Source organism: Lytechinus pictus, chromosome 4, assembly GCF_037042905.1.
Source record: "Lytechinus pictus isolate F3 Inbred chromosome 4, Lp3.0, whole genome shotgun sequence".
NCBI lineage: Eukaryota > Metazoa > Echinodermata > Echinoidea > Temnopleuroida > Toxopneustidae > Lytechinus > Lytechinus pictus.
In genome coordinates, this window is record NC_087248.1 from 30,171,527 (window position 1) to 30,188,244 (window position 16,718).

General features: G+C 38.1%; 1 protein-coding gene across 1 annotated transcript; it reads right to left on the reverse strand.

Annotated features, from left to right (window-relative positions):
• Positions 1-1,775: 1,775 nt before the first annotated feature.
• LOC129258720 (protein fem-1 homolog B-like) lies at positions 1,776-14,154 on the reverse strand. Its single transcript, XM_054896950.2, has 2 exons — positions 14,028-14,154; positions 1,776-6,545 (listed from the first exon to the last, which is right to left on the reverse strand). Exon 2 carries the CDS (start codon positions 6,539-6,541, stop codon positions 4,526-4,528), a length of 2,016 nt encoding a protein of 671 aa, XP_054752925.1. The 5' UTR covers positions 6,542-6,545; positions 14,028-14,154; the 3' UTR covers positions 1,776-4,525.
• Positions 14,155-16,718: the final 2,564 nt, after the last annotated feature.

Below are 16,718 nucleotides of genomic sequence, written 5' to 3' on the forward strand. Positions count from 1 at the left end.
ACCACCATGGCAAAAAAACATGCATTCATTAATGGATGATTGCTCAATTCAAAATCTGCATAAATCATGGTTTCAAAATCACAGATTAAAGGCTAGTTGTGAATTCGACCGGTACTACTGCAATTTATATTAATTTTGAAGCAAGAACCTTAATGAGTTGGATTGAAAAGCCATTGAATTTTCATTAAAATATCTTGTGAACAAGTCACTGGCATAGATTTGAGTAGTGAACCTATTGTGTCACCCATCTCCCCAATTGAATAGCACATCCTGCGTCTAAGCCTGTGTAATGAGCATATTCTTTTCTATTAAATCTGAATTTGAGTTTTAAGAAAGTCATTCACAACTGTTTAATGTTCTAATGGTCCAGTCATGCGCCAAGTTAAGCATAACTTAATACAAACAGCTTTATGAAACACCTGCCAGGATCTTTCACATACACCAAACCTTGGTAAAAAGGGCCAAAACTAAAAATGATCATTATTGAAATAAGTACCGGTAATGTTTGATATGTTATGTTTGATATGTTCTATCATGCAAATCTACTTACACTGTACATGTATTACTCAAAATGTAATGTATTATTTTTTTTTTATTATTTATTTAGATGAAGCCTTCAGGGGAGTGTTTAATGAAACAAATTGTGATTTTCACTGTCAAATTTGCTATGAGCCAATCTGATTGGCTCCTAGCAAATTTGAATCAGATGCAAGGATGGTGGTAGCTTGTAATAATAGAGAAAATCACTATTTGTTTCATGAAAATGCACCCTTGTTTCTTACACATTATTTTGACACATGTATCTGCCATTTTCTACCAACAACCCTTTTTCTTCAAATTCAGTAAATAATAAATACTGATTGTTACCTCAAGTTTCTTGATGGGAAACACTTTTTGAAATGTTTTATTATAGAAAAAGCTTTAAACAAAATATGAATTTGTTCTTTAGCTGGACAATCACTACAAAGGCCCCCAAAAAATAAAAATAACAAAGATCAAGGTTGCATATACCGACAAGGTATGTTATGTTATACTGGAAAGGATAAATACATCTACATGTACCTACATAAAACAACATGAAAAATACCACTTAAAGGACAAGTCCACCCCAACAAAAAGTTGATTCGCATAAAAAGAGAAAAATCCAACAAGCATAACAATGAAAATTTCATCAAAATCGGATGTAAAATGAGAAAGTTATGACATTTTAAAGTTTCGCTTAATTTCACAAAACACTTATATTCACATCCTTGTCGGTATACAAATGAGGAGAGTGATGACATCACTCACTATTTCTTTTGTATTTTATTATATGAAATGTGAAATATTCCAATTTTCCACCTGTTGTCCCTGTGAAACAACGATTAATTCCTCCCTGAACATATGGAATTAGCATTGTTTAATACTATATGGTCAATCAAGTTGGTCCTTATTTTCAAATCTGTTAAAAATGAAATATTGTTTAATTCAAACAATAAACAACAAAAGAAATAGTGAGTGAGGGACATCATCGACTGTGACATTTGCATGTCACTGAATTGGGCATATCACTGTTTTGTGGAAAATAAGTGAAACTAAAATGTCATAACTTTCTTATTTTGCATCAGATTTTGATGAAATTTTCAGCATAATGCTTGTTAGATTTTTCTCTATTTATTCAAATCAACATTTTTCTGGGGTGGACTTGACCTTTAAGCTTCTAACTCAGAATATGATAATGAAATTATGATGACTGATGTATTCAGTCTCACAAAAAACAATGATTTCAGGCTCCATTTGTCGACATGTAAAGAAATCCTATTCTTTAATAATTGAAATCCAACATCTAGAATCTTAAAGACGGACTACCTTTTGCATGCCTAAGATCTGATATGCAAATCTGGCAGTATATTTTGAAAAACCGAAACTTTCAACATTTTGCTCACATTTTTCATTTCCCATAGTTTACACACAATACGTTGTTTCAATAAATTTACCTACATGTATATGTACATATAAGCTTTACCTATCGACTACATTTCAATCTAGATAAGATGAAAAATAATAAACAGTACCCTCAAAATTGTGTTTTCTATGGATGGAAAATTTCAACAAGTATGAATTCCTGCGTTCATTTCAAAAGTGGCATTGCTCAATATCATGCCGATTAAGTTTTTACAAATCTAACAGGAAATTGATATACAATCAAAGAATTTTTCATGGTATTCCTCATGATACAAAAAGGTAAATCATCTACTGACATACTGTTTTCTATGGATGAACACACAATGAAAAGCACGAATTCCTTCTTTACTTTAAAAAGCAGCATAACTGTCAATGAATTTGTTACTACTATTGTACGAGATAGGAACACCAGCACCATTGAATGAAAGACGACTGAACTAAAGACCATTTTACTATGTACATTAGAATACTACACTCTTCTCACAAGATGAAAGATAATTTCTAAACGAGACAATGTGAATAATAGTCGAGATTCGATCAAAGGTATGCAGGGGCCGCGGAAGCGGGGGGGTTGGGGGGGCTTCAGCCCCCCCCACTTTTTTCCAAAACCGTGTACAAAAACGTAAAAATGACCATATGATTGTGATTTTTTGCATGGTCAGCCCCCCCACTTTGAAAACCGTTCCGCGGCCCCTGGTATGTACCTTCAAGTTTATATACACATGGTCTACCTATGCTCCTATAGTCTTATAATCTTATACCACTATCAATTTGGTCTAATACCAACTTACTCTAAAATGCCCAGATGGTCATATTAAATTTCCACTTCGTCTGCAAATTATTTTGCAACTTGTCCAAGATTGAAAGCCAATATGCTCAAGTCCAATAAGCCATGACCTATTGCTCTATGCTTAAATTAATAGAAAGCAATCAAAATATCAAATGTCTATTTTGTTCTTTCCTAACGCTGTATGGTGAAGAAAAAACTATTTCCCAGACAGTTATAGATGACTCGAGTGTCAATTAATCTGATAACTTGATCTTGCCGTCAGGAGAATTGTGTTACCATTGGCCATTCATAGTTAAACCACAACTTTAAGCCAGATTTTAAATCAAACCTGAGTTAAAAACAACCCCATAGACTGAATGGTGTTAGGCCAAATTGGTTAGTAGACCAACTAGTTGGGAGACAAAGTAGGATTAGACTATGTTGGATGACAGCGGACGGAAAATAGACAAAGCATTGTATAGACCAAGGGCCCGCAATACAAAGCTTAGCAATGATCGTAGAACATTTTTCTACGGTTGATTGCATTGATTACAATGTACAATCAATTTGTAAAAATCAAGCGTACGATTAATTGCTAACCTTTGTGTTACTGGATCCAAGTGACAATTTACCTGTATGTAGCTACATGTACCATGAGGGGGAACAAATAAGGAATTGACATGAACTGAAGTAACAGGGTGCTCAAGATATATTTTGGTTTGAAATTTTCACAGAGATCTTTTTTTCAACTTTGAAAAAAAGATCAACCGTTACTACAAGTTTTTAAGAATGGAATATCAGATTATATTTCAGTATAATCCACATTATTGACCCTTTATCAAAGCTAAAGACATGCTTTAACAATTCATGTACAGTACACAAATGTAGTAAGAATCATCTATCATAAATCGCTTAACAAGTGGTCAATACATTAATGAATAGTATACAGATATTGCCTACCTAGAGTTTGAATATAACATTTCCTCTCCCCGGAGTTATATATTTCCCAAGGGACTATATTTTGCCTGAAGCGCGCAGCGCTTAGGGAAAATATTCTCCCGAGGGAAAAATATAGCTTCGGAGGGGAGTTGAAATGTTATTTATTAAAAAGATAGACCAGGCAATATCTGTTATATTATATAGTCTATGTGGATTCGCCATCAGAGATTGCATTTATCATCATTCCCGCTATCTGATTAACCCGAAATTCTTTCTGCAGCTCTGATCCATCTACGTCATAATAGCAATATTTTGGAAAATACATCAAACGCGTTCTTCATTCAATCGACGCGTTAACACTAGCACGTACATGTACATCAAATAAACTACCTGATTACCCAACTTGTAAGCAGCGAGTGACGGCACCCAAGTGAATATAACGCCGCAATTGACAATACAACGCAGTTATATTCACTGAGGTGACGTCAAAACCCAGAATATAGCAAATGCGATCCTCGCAGCTATGGTCACGTGATGGCGTATTGACCTATCACTGATTCAAATCTACATAACCTATGTAATATAACAATGGCACGATCAACTTTCATTACTTTTGATGTTAGTGTATATTGTTCTAAATAGCTAATATGCTAAAACATATTTGTCATAAAAAGCAAGATAAGTTTGTAGACCACACTTTATGAATTTAGAACACCTGTTGTAATGTACTATGAATGAAACCTATTAATCTTAAAAATCTGCTTCGAATATAGGAAATATTTCAGTATGAAATGGAATACTTAGTCTTTCAAAGATTATACAATGGCACGATCAACTTTCATTACTTTTGATGTTAGTGTATATTTTGATCAATCACACATTCATGTCTAGAGTAGCTGCAAGGGTAACGGGAACACTTGATTGGTAAGGAATCTTATTCTTGCGGATCACTCGGCAGCATAGATTCAAGAGTGGTGGCAAGGATAGGTCTATCAGGAGTTGCTTGGTGTCCGGGTTGGTACAGTCCTCTATAACACTTCGACCTGTTTCAGAGTTCCTCTTAAGAATTGGGCAACCCCATTCTGTTAACGGGACCACAATGTTGTTCCGGAATGTTTCTGTCTGCTTAGAAGCTGGACATCTCTTTACCAGGAAGTGAAGAGCGTTGTACCCGTCGATATCAACAAGACATGGGTCTGCACCAGACTTGAGCAGCATGATCACCATGCGCTCCTTGATGTTTTCTTCCTCTGTTGGCCTTCGACGGGCTACTACTGGGTAGTATAAATGAAAGATGGACATTCCTGTATTCTGATTGGTGCTTCTCACAGCAGCAACATCCTCCATTCCTCCTTGAGCAGAAGCCGCATGCAGTTTGTGCACAACATCTATCGTCATTTGATATGCGAAGACGAACTGTTGCACCAAGGTGAAGAGAAGTTCCTTGTCTTCGCTACTCAGCTGAGGGTAGTTCGCATAGACACCTAGCAGTAGTAAGATATTAGTTGACTTGAACCTGTGGTATTGCACAGCTTCTCTTCGTTTTTCAAGTGTCATTTCACTCACATCTGGGGATAAATTAATTGCTGCTAATTTTAGAAGAACCACAATCTCCTCCAGGTTACTGTCTGCAAGGTTGACTTGAGTAGGATCCAGGAGCCTAATCATACTTTCAACAGCAAATCCACAGAAGAACCCAGACTCCATCTCAAGATTTGTTTCATGTCGCAGTGCCAGAAGTGCCAAGCTTTTACCTTCCGGGGTGGGTCTACAGCGGTCTACAAAGTCCCTTATGGCCTGCCAAAGATAATACTTCTGAGCTTCCTTAGACAGAATTCTTTCACGTATCATCAGTGAGATCACTTGAAGGTTGGTTTCATTGGATCTGATCCTGTCTAGATCCTTTAGTGTCACAGGCTCGCAGAAGTCACCATATGGAGATTCTCCTTCAGGTGCATGTAGACCATTGGGTTTCTTACATGGTGAAGCAAGAGCCTTGGCCAGGGTCTCCAATCCTATCTGGTGTCTCTCCGTTAGGAAGAAGTGCGATGCCATCAGTTCAAGGGCTTCCTTTGTTTCCTCATGTGAAAGATTACTCATGATTCCTGTACTGTCTAAGACCACAAGAAGGTTTCCAGTCAATGCTCCGATCATGACAGGAGTCAATTCCATTTCATTTTGAATCTGCCTTGCCCCTTGCTGGACAAGAATCTTGATGATTCTTTCACCGTCTTTAACACAACCCCCTCTGCATCTCTGCTCCGAATGCTGATGCCACATAGCATTGAATGCGGAATGCATCGGCCGATTCCCTTGCTTGTCCGGGATATTCGGATCAGCTCTATTCTGTAAAAGATACTCCACAATGTTAGTGCACATATGTTCACTTGCAACGGCAAGAGGCGTGCTCCCGTCCATCATTTCCCCATCTTCCAGACTGCCGACATACTTCCTGTTCACATCAGCCCCGTGTGCCATGAGTAGCTTGACACATTTCAGATTCCCAGCGGAACTTGCAAAACAAGCTCTGTGCAGAGGAAAAGCATGGTCCACCCTTGCACGGTTCTTCAAGAGAACTTCGACCGTCTTGTGGTGCCCAACGTTGGCAGCATACACCAAAGGAGTAAGCTCCTCATTGGCATAGTTATTGAATTTAGATTCTTCAATATTTGTTCCATATTCTTCTACAAGGACTCGCACCATGTCAGTATGGCCGGCAGCAGCAGCAGCTAAAAGCGGTGTACGGTTGAACGGATCTCTCCATGACAAAGAATCCTTTACCCTGGTAGCTCTCTTGAAACGCAACAGTGACCGCAGCCTTTGAACATCACCTGAAGCCGCTGAATCAAACACTGCTGGCCCAAGTTCATCATCATTTCCACTTGCCATCTTCCTACAAAGTGAAATAAGAAAAAAGAGTTTGAGAAGAATGTACTTTGAGCAACAGCTTCAAGGCAAATTTACCTTAGACGGTGGACACTTTTTTTTACGGGAGGGGAGTACATACGGAAATTAATGAGAGTCATTTGGCCGATCACTCAGACGGGCAATCAAAACACTTCATGATTTCAATCATATGGCTGACGATTGACCCCAAGATTGCACAAATTTTGTTTCCCATGACAAAAGCCATGATGGCTTTTTTGACCAATGGCAAGTTTTTTCTTGCGGTACCAACATTGTACAAATACCTTTTGTCAAGCATTTCACAAAGAAAAGTCAGATGTTAATTATTTTGTCAAAACATTGGAATGATTATATATAAATGTGTTCATGAAAGTTTGATTTTGCTATATGACGGTGGGAAACTGTTGTCCAGACCACTGGTCTATCCAGGGGGGGGGGGCACAGCCGGCCAGTGCCCCCCCTTGAGAGGCCCAATTAAAATTCATAATGTAAAAATGCCATTAAAACAGAAGTGTGGCCCCCTTTTGAAAAAGAAGACCTTTTTTTTGCTTGTGAAATTTTTTCGTGGACAAAAAAATACACTTTTTAATTTTTGGTAAAACCCCCTTTTTTGGGCTCGGGGGGGGGGGGGGGGGTGGTTTTGGATTCTAGTGCTATTTCCAAATCGCTGAAACTTTTTTTGTGTGTTCCAGTTTTCTCAAAGACTGAAAAATATCACTGTTTACTACACCATTATCGAATATCTACTTTTTTGGATTGGACAGACTACACATTGAAAAGAGCTAGCAATGATTGATGGGACGGATTGGCACTGGGAGTTAGGAGGTGGTGGCTCGACCTGGAGGGACCTTCACCATTTAAAGGACATGTCCACCCCAACAAAAAGTTCTTTTGAATAAAAAGAGAAAAATCCAACAAGCTTAACACTGAAAATTTCATCAAAATCAGATGTTAAATAAGAAAGTTATGACATTTTAAAATTTCGCGTGGGGTGGACTTTACTGTTAAGTTAAAGGGGTACTGTAGTTCACACTAACAAAAAAGGTCAGTTTTTTTAATAGAAATATCAGAAAAATAACAAATATCTGTGATGGTTTGAGGAAAATCCATTAAAGATTAATGTTTTGATTTGTGTCGTAATAAATGAGCTGCTGCCCCATACAACGTTATGTATTATAAAATGCATAAATTTAGGGTCATAACTCATAAGAATCTTTGGACGTAAAAATCATGAACATTTTTTTTTTAGCAGCAACCTGGATCTACTGCACAGGCGTAAATCCCGGGGGGGGGGGGGGGGGGACACATCCCCCCACTTTTCAGAGAGGGGGATGGCATGTAGCCTACAATCATCCCCCCACTTTTCAAGATAGAACAAATATTTTTTTACTCATCAAATGGTTAATACTAAGTATGTTAATGCGTGGATCCGTCTTCAAATGCAGTCAAAGTGCTTAAATTGGCCTAATTTTGAGTTCTAAGAATGCAAAATTTCGTGCTCAATCTATTCTTACAAGAATTTGGCCACAACAAATCCCTATAGCTTATGGCAAAGGTTATATCCACTGCATCATGGAATTTTAGTTATAATAAGTCCATTTATTTCAAATATGATTATAACTTTTATCATAAACAAATTAATACATGTATTCATTCGTTTATGATAAAATACTCTTATATGGGAGGGGGTCATTTGGTATCTTTGTGGAAGCAGGGATTTTGTACGAAAAATATTTGGCCTACCGTATTCTTAAAAAATATACGATGAGATACTGATGACATTGATCAAATCAATGCTGTTTATGAAACAATCATCTTTACCATTATCCATTTATAGGGTACTTTAAATCACATTAATTAACACAGAAATGTGTACTTCATCAATTAATTTTTCTCAAAATTTTGAATTTTGCGTCATCTCCCAGTATAATCTTAAAGATTATTCAAAATCTTTCATTTTCATATTCATCATTGTGATATTTCCATGTTTTTTTAAAGTTTATATTGTGGCCTGTGATAGCTATGATCATTTCATGGCACCCTTATTCCCAATAATCATGATCGTAATTTTATTTACACTCTCATCTCACCATTGAGCAGTGAGCAAATGAGTTTTCATTGAACAAAGCTCGACTATTTAAATCCCTATTTGCTCTTTTTATATATTTCTTGTTCATATCCTTTGCCATTTACGTTATTGATAATATACCCTCGTCATCATCCTCTGTATTTAATGCATATTATCTAAAACAACTGAAGCAACTTTTTAAAGGCTTGCTAACTTCGCTCACCGCCGCAATTTCTCCCATAATTACACTCCCTTGAAAGAAGATTTGATAATCATTCTGTTTCTGTTTCTTCCGACTATGGAAAATTTGCTCGCTCGCTTTTGGATACTAACTGCAATCGAGTAGTTTACGTCACAACATATTCATTATAATATAACCATGATGATAGTCCTTCAATAGTGAAAGATGGTAATATTATGCATGCAGTTTTATAGCCTACCCCCTACCCCTGTATGTATAGCCCGTAATGTGATAATTACACACCACTTAAAAGAGGTTTTGGGACAACATTCTTTCTTCCACCTACTGAAAATGTGCTTGCTCGCTACGCTCATTCGCCACATTATCCAATCATCACACCTCATGAAAGACGATTTTGGTCATCATGTCTTCAAACTACTGAAAATTTGCTAGCTCACATTTGGATGTTAACTGTGGTTAAGTAGTTCATAATACAACAAATTCATTATTATAGCTATTGAAAAAAATCCTTGGAGGCCTTTAACTGAAAGATAAAAGGATTATGTACACAATACCCCCGTATACATAGCCTTTAGTTGTGGGGGTGTCCCCCAAATTATTTATACGTGTGAGGAACTCTATGTTGAAGGTCTAACGTGAGACACAGAATCCTGACGTCAAGGCACAAACTGGACCCTCAAAAAAGGGAAAAGTTAGATCTCTGTTGCGTTCGTTCTCGGTATCGATTGGCCATTTTGTTTTCAATTTTGACAGAAGAATGAACGAGACAGAACTTTTCTTTTTTTTGAGGGTCCAGTTTGTGCCTCAATGTCAGGATTCTGTGTCTCACGATAGACCTTCATCCATATAATCAAGGTAAGTGCATATTTCCCCTTTTATTTTGAGTTCAATTGCGACCCCATTTTGGAGAGCATATGTCCGGGGGGGGGGGGGGGGGTGACAAAATGACCATTTTTTTTTGTGATAACCTTTTTTTGGGGTTGTCAAATTTTACTTGATAAAATGCACCCCCCTACTTTGGAAAATCGTGGATGCGCTCCTAGTCGGAATCATAATGAAGATTGAGATCATGAGTATAGCTTACATCTCAGAGGCGTAAACAGGCGGGGGCAGGCTGGCCCTTCCCCCCTGTAGATTTCACCGGGGAAAAAACGGGATAAGAGAAAAGGAAGGAAGAAAGAATTAAAGAAAGAAAGAAAAGTGAAAAGAAAAGCAAAGGGATATGAGAACATAAAAAAGGAAAACGGAAGGAAAATGGAAAAAGGAAGGAAAGTCATGTGAGAAAGAACAAATCATCCCAAAATGAGTGGCCGCAGATGGGGGGGGGGGCTTGGAAAGCTTGCCACCTGACTACCCTTAGTGCTAATACATTAGCATGACAAAGGAAAATTAGTTGAAATGGCAAGGGAAAAATGGCAAGAAAAAATGAAAAAGAAGGATTTAATAAAACAAGTGGAATGCCTCTGGCCGTCTCACCTGCATCACGCGATTCAATATAGCAGCAGTGCTGATTTTGAAAACTACTATAACTCGCACAAGATGTTCAGTGATACTTGGTTACTCTTATTTCCACGTTTTATGAACTAGACCAATACACTTATAGAGATATGATGGCAATTCAACAAATACCCCCAACGTGGCCAAAGTTCTTTGACCTTACATGACCTTTGACCTTGATCATGTGACCTGAAACTCGCACAGGATGTTCAGTGATACTTGATTACTATTATGTCCAAGTTTTATGAACTAGACCAACACACTTTCAAATTTATGGCTGTAATTCAACAAATACCCCAATTTGGCCAAAGTTCATTGACCCTAAATGACCTTTGACCTTGATCATGTGACCTGAAACTTGCACAGGATGTTCAGTAATACTTGATTACTATTATGTCCAAGTTTCATGAATCAGATCCATAAACTTTCAAAGTTATGATGGTAATTCAACAGATACCCCCAATTCGGCCAAAGTTCATTGACCCTAAATGACCTTTGACCTTGGTCATGTGACGTGAAACTCATGCAGGATGTTCAGTGATACTTGATTAACCTTATGTATAAGTTTCATGAACTAGGTCCATATATTTTCTAAGTTATGATGACATTTCAAAAACTTAACCTTAGGTTAAGATTTTGATGTTGATTCCCCCAACATGGTCTAAGTTCATTGACCCTAAATGACCTTTGACCTTGGTCATGTGACATGAAACTCAGGCAGGATGTTCAGTAATACTTGATTAACCTTATGGCCAAGTTTCATGAACTAGGTCCATATACTTTCTAAGTTATGCTGTCATTTCAAAAACTTAACCTCAGGTTAAGATTTGGTGTTGACGCCGCCGCCGCCGCCGCCGTCGCCGCCGCCGCCGCCGTCGCCGTCGCCACCGCCGTCGGAAAAGCGGCGCCTATAGTCTCACTCTGCTATGCAGGTGAGACAAAAAAACGGGTTTCCAAAGATTGAAAATAAAGAACGAGAAGATGAATTGCGTATGTGTTTACTATTATAAGGTTGCTAAATTTTATGCAATAATTAATGGTCGCAACCAGGACAATTAGGTCCTTATATGGCCAAGGGCCCAGGAGGGGGGCTACTCAGATAATAACATAATATAGCCCTACCTATTTGTGCCACACCAAATTCGAAAATAGGCCCGGGGGGTCTAGAACTATATCTTGCTCTCTTGGATCAGCGATTGCTACAATGTATTTAAACTAAAAATGCACTGGAACTGACACATGAAAAAAATGTGGGTCTCTGGAACTCACATCATACCATGGTAGCGCACTGGGCCAGGAAACCAGGTATTTGAGGGTCTCTGGGACTACTTAATCTACTACTTGATTAAATTTTCATCTAAAAATTATTATTTTCTGGCTCGCTTCGCTCCTTGGGGACTTTTTACATTTTTTTTCAAATCTATAACACCCGTGATTTGATAAAAAAATCTGCCATCTGTAAGGATTAAACTGGATTAATTAATATCCTTAAGTCCCAGGGCTACCAACATACATGTAGCGCGGGGGTAACAAGGGTTTGGCCCATGGCGCCAAAATGTTCTAGGAGGAAAGAAAAAAAATAAGAACATTGACATTGTCAAAATCTCTCTCAAAGTTAGATTCTCATGAAAAGTCTTTTTCTCGCTCGCTTTGCTCACTCGGGACTTACATTACGTAAATTTTATTTTCCAAACGCGACAAGTGCTGTGCCCCACTTGTTCACTGCAACCACTCTGCCTGTGGGGAATCTACAGGTTGGACTATGGCATGCCAATGCTGTACAGAGCACACTTTAAAAAATGATTAAAATATCACTTTTGTGACCAAAATTACTAATTTCCGTATAGTTGCAATTTATTTTTCATTATTAACTTGGGATTTGGGAATAATTTTTGTATTCACTAGAGCACTAAAAAAACTTGAATTTTGGGCATATTTTTGTGTACGCCCTCTATTGGTGAAAAATAATATGGCAAGAAAATTTTCATTTTTTATCTCTATTTTTAATTAAGAAAAAAATAATTTAAAGAATCAAATTTACTTAAGGGCCAAGTTGTATGACGAATAGGTGTAATGGAAACTGTCAGTGTAAAAAAATCAAGCATTTGTCCCAAAGAAAAAGAGAAAAGAAGCCAAACATTGCCATCCTTATTTTGCCACACATGACATGGAGATATAACTGAGAACAAGGTTATATCATAACCTTGTTCATTGAATGAGTGCTATACCCCTGTTCACTCACACGTATTGCGAGGTTAGTATACATACTCACACGTATTGCGAGGTTAGTATGTACATACAAACCTTGCACCATGAACCACGTTTGGCAGTGGATTTCTAACTAGTGGGTCGCACGCACTCACACGCATTGCGAGGTTACCCGTTATGCACTCACACTAGTGCGAGGTTAGTATTACTTAGTATACTAACCTCGCACCATGAACCGCGTTTGGCAGTGGATTTCTAGGTAGTGGGTTGCACGTGCTGCGACCCCACTTCTGGTGTCCACAACACACGACTTCTATGGCTTGATTTTTCTGTGCGCTGCGGCATGTAATGAACCCTTGAGTGCCCGTTATGCACTCACACTAGTGCGAGGTTAGTACTACTTAGTATGCCCCTGCACAGACTACTGACTAGTCGACATTGATTTTGATATATAATAAGAGTCATTATAAAATTTTAACAAAAAGAACGCCTTGAATAAAGGCCAAAAAGGCTAGCAGTAGAGGCGCACAGCCAATATGGGAGACTCTCTCCAATAGGGGAGACAATCTCCCACATCGGAGACTTGCTTTGCAAAAGGACAAAGGAAACAACACTAACAAAAGCATGATTTTTTCCACCCAAAATTTTGTCTCACTGAGGTCAGAAGCCCATTTGTTTTGTGTGTGATTGACAAAAATCCTTATCAAAACAAAAGCAGACGGTGAATTTTTAAAGTAGACGGTGAAAAGGGGTAATTTTTCATGAGGAATCTGCTTATCACATTTTTATTTGCCGCCAAGGTAATCCTTTTGCAGCAAATGTAAACAAAGGAATTGGTCTCCAAAACTGGAGACCGTCTCTGAAATTGGATACCCAAATTCTTTACAAAAGTCTCTGATATTGGGGATAATCTCCCACATTGGAGACAGTCTCCAATATTGGCCGTGCGCCTCTACTGGCTAGAGACTCGCGAGCGTCATGTGACAACTCGCCCTGGATTTGCATGTACATGATCCTATCACGACAACACTCAACATGTGTCGCCACTTGTTTGATGATTTGAAATCGGCCGTGAATAATACGTGTGAGAAAAAAGATACTGGCCCAAAATCACCAATTTTGAGGATAACCGGAGGATGGAAATGGAGTGAAATACGGGTGTAGAGTAAGATATTAAGTCAATCATCTTTTTTGTTGTATTTTTTTGTGTTTAATTTTTACGATTATCATGATTGCCATCCCACCTTTGTGACTCAGTATATCCGAAATGGTTCACGGTCCCGATGTTCGGGTAGGTGGAGCGTAGTGTAGCGGTAGTGAAGTGGAGTGGAGCCTGCACGAACATTGCCTGAGCTGTAGCCCAGAGCACCCACGGCTACATCTCAGCCGCCGACTACAGAATAATTGAAGGCACGGAGCATTCAACAAATAACGTTAATTTACGAAAAATTAATACGAGGACTTACAGAATGAAGTCCTCCTACATAACTTACGAAACGATGTGAAGTCAATTCCTCATAATTTGATGAATATCCCTCAAAATGCGTCATTTAAGCGTTGATTTTTCTTCTCGTTGACAAAATACGAGAGCTACCTTTCTAGCTCTCAAATTTTTCGTCTAATGAGCGAAAGAGGGCGCGCGATTTATCTTCATATCAAAGACACTACAATTGAAAGACTAGACACAGAAATTATCTTACACGTAAATCGATGCAAGGCATTACGCGAAGTCGGCAAAGTGTTCAATCTTTTTACTGTAAAGACTTTGGTGGAACGTTAATTGACAAACGAACGGTAGCACTTGCGGGGCTTTGTTCAAGATACATAGAATTTTCTATATTTTTTGTTTAATTTGTCATCCTTTTGAACATTTTCCAAAAAGTATTATCGTCAGCAAAAATAGTAAAAAAGTACGTTTTTTTTAGTAATTGTATTTATTGGGGTCTCTATTTTATCAAATTATTGGAATTGCGCATACAATGAATCATGAATCTAGTTTAAAAAATACCACCAAGCTGAATTAAGGTTGCGAACTGTATTAGCGCCACCAACAACCTTCCTTTTATTTCCGTGTAAGAGACGTGCGAAGCCACTTTCCAGGCGGAGGTCACCCATGGGTTCATATCGTCTCGCGTGCGAAGGAATATCAGTCATATGCACGCGACACACACGACACATCCAAAATATACTGGGCTTTTGCCCACATAAAATATCACGCATAATCTGGTATTTCACATTCTGCTATGACACTTACCGAATCATTTAGATCCTTCCGTGACTTCTCCTTGAAGTTTCTTTTAAAAAATATGTATATTTTCTTGATCTTTAGTGGAGATTTCACGGAGATAAAAATTGGTCAGCGTGGATATCAATTTTCGCCTGAAGAGGGCGCGCGATTTATATTCATATCAAAGACACAGGGGAAAGACTAGGCACCTACACTATTTTACACGCAAATCGACGCTAGGCATTACGTGAAGTCCGTGAAGTGTCCAATCTTTTCATTGTATAGACTTTGGTATAGTGCCGTGTTATTTGACGTTCGTCAAAGCTTGTACTGCTGGTTTCGTTCCAGGCATGTGTATTTTTTTTTTTTTTTTTTTATTAGTCATCGTTTTAAATTAATTGCAACAAAAGTGTTATCATCGCCAATAGTAATCTTGAATTATGTTTTTGAAGGTATTTCATTTATTGGTGCCCCTAATTAGTAAATTAATCATAAGAATTGCGCATTCAAAGAATTTAGACACAGTTATAAAATTACCGAGGAGCTGAATCAAGGTTGTGAAATTTATAAGCGCCGCCAACGGGCTTCCTTGTATTTCCGTAGAAGAGACAAACGAAGTCACTTGCGGGGCCGAGGTAAGCGAAATTTGCTCTTTTTGTAATGAAATTACTTCATAATCATATATGTATAATTTTTTGATGTATTGCTACTTACCGGAGAGCCCCGGAAGTTTATCTCTATTTTTAATCAAGAAAAAAATGATTAGAAAAATCAAATATACTTAGGGCCAAGTTGTATGGCGAATAGGTGTAATGGAATTGGAAACTGTCAGTTAAAAAAAATCTAGACAGCTGGCAGCCGTCTGTTTCGAGGAGTTTTTTAACATTTTTTTATTTTTAAAATGTCTCCTTGTACACAGACGGCTCGCTATCGTGCAGCCACCATTAGGGGACTTACAATGCAAAATCCCCCCGTCAGGGCTCTTCAATTTTTGTCTTTAATCATGAATAAAAATTTTGAAAATTAATGCGACCAAAATGCAAATTAATATTCCCTCTTCATGCTCTTGGCATTAAATGCCAAAAAACAGAGAAAAATCAACTTAAAAGGAACAAAAACAGTGACTTACCTCGGCTGTCGCGCAAAATCACTTCCCCATTTTATCCGATCTTAAGTACATAAACATATGGCCATTGAGTCCCCTGTACAGATCGCGCTAGAACTTCGGTCTCTGTATTTGGTGATGAGTGAAGCCAGCCCAACGGAGTTCAGCTGAACAACCAACATAACATTAACAATAACAGAGACCGAAGCTTTTGGTCTAAAAAAAATCAAGCATTTGTCCACTCACACGTATTGCGAGGTTAGTATTAGTATACTAACCTCGCACCACGAACCGCGTTTGGCAGTGGATTTCTAACTAGTGGGTCGCGCGTGCTGGGATCTCACTTCTTGGGTCCACAACACACGACTTCTATGGCTTGATTTTTCTGTGCGCGGCGGCATGTAATGAACCCTTGGGTGGCATTTGTCCGAAAGAAAAAGAGAAAATAAGCCCAACTTTGCCACCCTTATTTTGCCACACATGGAGATATAACTGAGAACAAGGTTATATCATAACCTTGTTCATTGAATGAGTGTATAGCATATACTATTACTAACCTCGCAATAGTGTGAGTGGCCCAGAGACAGAGTGGACCCTACTGCAAAATAAACATACGGGACTAGACATTCACAAGATCAAGCTAATTCACAAAAATAAAACGGTTAATTAAAAAAATCAATTGAAGTTACTTTCTCACCCCTTTTAGAAATAATTCAAGTGAAAATGAATTAATCATCGACATGTACAAACAATGAAGTTAGCTCACTGCCGCTTCGATTCAGGCAAAAAATCACGCAATTCAAGGGATCTCAGCCAGATATAATAAACAAAGTGCAAATTGTAAATGCAATG